At 59.0% G+C, this 4,370-nt stretch overlaps 1 protein-coding gene across 1 annotated transcript in view; it reads left to right on the top strand.

The window, feature by feature from the left end:
- STAB1 (stabilin 1) overlaps positions 1-4,370 on the top strand; it is a 27,345-nt gene that overhangs the window by 6,274 nt on the left and 16,701 nt on the right. The window contains exons 8-19 of the mRNA XM_006917556.3: positions 252-455; positions 671-801; positions 981-1,090; positions 1,355-1,443; positions 1,722-1,862; positions 2,005-2,145; positions 2,324-2,386; positions 2,667-2,780; positions 2,879-2,932; positions 3,177-3,257; positions 3,691-3,849; positions 4,293-4,358. Of these exons, the coding sequence (XP_006917618.1) occupies positions 252-455; positions 671-801; positions 981-1,090; positions 1,355-1,443; positions 1,722-1,862; positions 2,005-2,145; positions 2,324-2,386; positions 2,667-2,780; positions 2,879-2,932; positions 3,177-3,257; positions 3,691-3,849; positions 4,293-4,358 (1,353 nt within the window). The remainder of the gene's footprint in view (positions 1-251; positions 456-670; positions 802-980; positions 1,091-1,354; positions 1,444-1,721; positions 1,863-2,004; positions 2,146-2,323; positions 2,387-2,666; positions 2,781-2,878; positions 2,933-3,176; positions 3,258-3,690; positions 3,850-4,292; positions 4,359-4,370) is intronic.

The following is a 4,370-nucleotide window of genomic DNA, read 5'->3' as shown; positions in this document are numbered from 1 at the left end:
GCCGAGGTAAGTCTGTGACTTAGATGCCCAGGGCTCCAGCTCAGGGTGAACAGGAAGCAGGAGAACATCCTTTTAAATCAGCAAGTGCAGTCTGGCCATTTACAGGCAGGGAGAACTGTCCCTGAGGGAGGTAAAGGCTGCCTGTCCCCGAGGTCTAGATCAACTTGCTCACCCCATCTTTGGGTCATCGTACCGGAAACTAAAGGAGACCTTCTTGGGTCCCCAGCTCACTTGAGTTTTCTCTCTCTGCCCTGGCAGCCCCCGACCCTTGCCGGCCATCACCCTGCTCTCCGTTGGCCCAGTGCTCAGTGAGCCCCAGGGGGCATGCGCAGTGTCGCTGTCCCAAGAATTACCATGGCGATGGGACGGTGTGTCTGCCGCAGGACCCATGCAGCACCAACAATGGTGGCTGCCCCAGCAACTCTACCTTGTGTCTGTACCAGGGGCCAGGCAAGGTGAGTGGGGACCCAGGCTGGATCTACCCGCCCACACTGTCTGTGGGACCCTGAGCAAAGGGAGCCTCAGCTGCCCCATTTTTAAAATGGGAAAACGATAGCACCCTCTTCTCGGAGAGTGGTTGTGGGGGCCGAGTAGAGCTCTGTGGGTGTGGCAGATGCCAACAGTCCTCTTGGATGTGATGTCACCCTCCTGGCCCTTCCCTGTGGCCCAGGCCTCCTGCAGATGTAAGCCAGGCCTGGTCAGCATCAACCACAACGCCTTCGCGGGCTGCTTTGCCTACTGCTTCCCCTACTCCTGTGACCGGTCAGCCACCTGCCAGGTGACCCCCGATGGGAAGACCAGGTGGGCACAGGGGCCTCGGGGTGGACACCAAGGGTAGGGCACAGAGGATGGACTGGGCAGGGGCAGGTGTGCACATGTGTGCACCCTCAGCTCAAGGTCCTGTGGGACAGGTAGAAGGGGGCCAGAAGGTGGCGACTGGCCCCACACCCCTGCCCCAACCAGTCTTCCCCACCCCCCAGCTGTGTGTGCAAGGAGGGCCAGGTGGGGGATGGACATGCCTGCTACGGACACCTGCTCCACGAGGTGCAAAAGACCAGCCTGGGGATGAGAGTCGCCCTCTCCATGCTGGGTGAGTGACCCTGCCCCTCGCGCCTAGCACTGCTAGCAGGGTGGGAGGGCGCGGACTCCTCAGATTCCTGTTCCTCTGCCCAAGCGCTATGGAAACAAGGGTGGACTGGGTGGGGTTCATGGTGGAGGTGAGCTAACTCCCCAGACCTGATGCCCAAATCTACCCTAGAACCAATACCCCCCGCCACATCTCCCTAAAACAGAAGACTAATGGCTTAGGGTCTCCGTAGATCCATTCTGATGCACCCTCTCCTGGACCCCCCAGACCAGGGCTGCCAGGAGATCCTCACCACGTCGGGCCCGTTCACCGTGCTGGTGCCGTCCCTCTCCTCCACCCAATCCAGGACCATGAATGTGAGGCCGGGCTCATCCCCCATGCTGGTGCCACCTCTCTCCTCCAACCCCTCCAGGACCATGAATGTGAGACTCTCCCCATCGAGAAGCTGGCTGCCAGGCCTTGCCTCCTTCCTGGACCCTGCCCCAGGCTTCGAGGCCTGAGCGAGTTCCCAGTCTCCACTCTGGGGAAATGAGGCCTGGGAGCCATCTTGTCCCCTTTGTAGCTTGGCAGAGTGGCATGCAGGGGACCACCCACCCTGGGCCCCCTAGGCACCCCGATCCCCTTGTGCCTGCAGGCTTCCCTTGCCCAGCAGCTCTGCAGACAGCACATCATCGCAGGGCAGCACATACTGGAGGAATTAGGGACCCAGCAGCAAACACGCAGGTGGTGGACACTGGCTGGGCAAGAGATCACCGTTACTTTCAACCGCTTCATGGTAAGCGGGGGAACCCCAGCCTGGGGACCAGCAGAGTCACAGATTGGGGACACAGCTTGAGCAAAGGTGTGGCGATGGGACAGGACCTCAGCACAGGAAATTAACATGTGGAGTCTGAGCCAGAGGTCTCATTCCTCAACAGCAATACACCTACAAATACAAAGACCTGCCCCAGCAGACATTCACCATCCATAAGATCAACTATCCAGCAGCTAATGGTGTCTTCCACACAGTTTCCGCCCTGCGGTGGCAGCCCCCACCAGAGCTCCCTGCCGACCCTAAGGTAAGCCAACGTCCTCTTCTCCCCAACCCTGTGCCACTGGGTGACCTCTGACCCCCACAGAATTCAGGGAGGTGGCAGGGGCCGTTTTGGGTGGGGCTGGGGCAGAGTGCTTTCCTCTCTGGTACTGAAGCAGCCTCACCCTCTTCTCTGTGGCCTTAATGCTTGTCCCTTCCTGCAGAGAACCATTAGCCAGATCCTTGCCTCCACTGAGGCCTTCAGCCGGTTTGAAACCATCCTGGAGGTGAGTTGGGGGGAAAGGTCCTGACCCATCTGATCTTTTGGGCCGGGACCCCTCATTGCCCAGGATCTGCTCCACGGTGATTTGGGGTCCTGGAGTAGCCCCCATACTAGAACTCGCCATCACCACCCTGAGGTTCTGCAGTAGCATGGACCCCTTGCCGATATCTCCAACTTATTCCTGGTGGGGGTTCCCTGTGGGCTGAGTGTGGCAGGGCCCAGGCATGGTTCAGAGTTGGGGGCTAGCCACAGAGCCCCCCTGAGCCTTTCTCCCACCATCACAGAACTGTGGGCTGCCTTCCATCTTGGATGGGCCTGGGCCCTTCACAGTCTTTGCGCCAAGCAACGAAGCTGTGGACAACTTGCGTGACGGACGCCTCATCTACCTCTTCACAGCAGTAAGCTAGGCAGAGAGAAGGGACTGGGAATATGGGGGCACCAGGGCTCCTACCTCTCCTACTGGGCCTCCAGCAGCCAACACTCTCTCCCCTGCCAGGGTCTCTCCAAACTGCAGGAGCTGGTGAGGTACCACATCTATGGTCACGGCCAGGTGAGAGGTTCCCCTCCCAGAGAGCGGCCAGCTTGCATCTGATGCTGGGCTGTTGAGGGGTTTGTCTGTGGGTTCCGGCCTTCCGAGGGGCTCCTTTTCCTCTCCTCGCCCGTCTGGACTATTATAGCACAGAGGAGAGTCCAGGGGCCAAGGTGGTGTCTGTGAGTCACCTGGACAGGACTGGGTGTGGCCCCAAAATGTGTGGCTCATACCCAGCCTAAGGCCACCCTCTCCTCTGCCCCAGCTGACAGTCGAGAAGCTCATCTCCAAGGGTCGAGTTCTCACCATGGCAAACCAGGTCCTGTCTGTGAATATCTCTGAGGAGGTGAGATCCAGGAACACCTGGAATGAATGGACTCATGGAGGGACTGGTGATAACTCACCAATTATTTGACCTCTTTCAGGCCCACCTTTGTGCTCCACGCCCTGTGGCCAGCAGGCTCTAGTGGGGGTCATATGGGAGGCAGGCACAGATCAATCCTTTGGGAGCCTGACAGGCTGGGAGGACTCCAAGAGGAGGAGGCAGAGGAGCACATGGGTGGCAGGGTTGGTAGTGGGAGGTTGCTCCATGTGGCAGAAACTATGTTGGTCAGGGCATGGAGGCTGGAGCAGTGTTGCCAGAGCAGAAGGTGTTGCTGAGGAGCGGGGAGAAGAGACAGCGGGGCCTTCATCTCACTGAGCTGCAGTGGTGGGGGTGGCCTCAGGGGAGGGGCTGAGCTTTTTGGGCTGCTTTGGTTGCATACTGGGCTCTGCCACAGGGGCGCATCCTGCTGGGACCTGCAGGGATCCCACTGCGGACAGTGGACTTGCTGGCTGCCAATGGCGTGATCCACATGCTGGAGGGCATCCTGCTGCCCCCGACCATTCTGCCCATTCTACCCAAGCACTGCATCCAGGAACAGCACCAGATCGTGGTGGTAAGTGCACACCGCATAACCCGGGCCTTTCTGACACACCCAGCACTGCTGGTGTACGGGTCATCTTCCAAGAGAAATTCTCCTCAACTCAGTGGGTGGGCTGATGGTGGCTCTGGGACCCAGACACAGACCTCACAGACTCACCTGGACTCTCCCACATCCCCTCAGCAGTTCTGCTGATCGTCCCTTTGAGATAACTCTTGCATCTTCCATCCTGTCCACAGCCTCCCTGCTGAGGCCTGGGACTCTCATGCTCTCAACGCCAAGCTCCTATCCACTGTAGGGCCTTTGTTCTTGCTCTTCCTGGCCCTCTCCTGGCCCTCCTGTGGTTGACTTTTTTTTATACCTCAGCTCTTGGCTTCATGCCATTTTCTTACGGTTTGCTAAATAAATAAACCAGGGCTAACTGTTCTCCCCATCTTCCCCTGCCCTGCCCTGCCCAGGGCTCCTGTGTGGACTGCCAAGCCCTGAATACCACCGATACGTGCCCCCCCAACAGCGTGAAGCTGGTGAGTCCCCCT

Source organism: Pteropus alecto, unplaced genomic scaffold, assembly GCF_000325575.1.
Source record: "Pteropus alecto unplaced genomic scaffold, ASM32557v1 scaffold75, whole genome shotgun sequence".
Taxonomy (NCBI): Eukaryota; Metazoa; Chordata; class Mammalia; order Chiroptera; family Pteropodidae; genus Pteropus; species Pteropus alecto.
The sequence above is the reverse complement of the archived record's forward strand: the minus strand, read 5'-3'. Positions and strand labels throughout refer to the sequence as shown.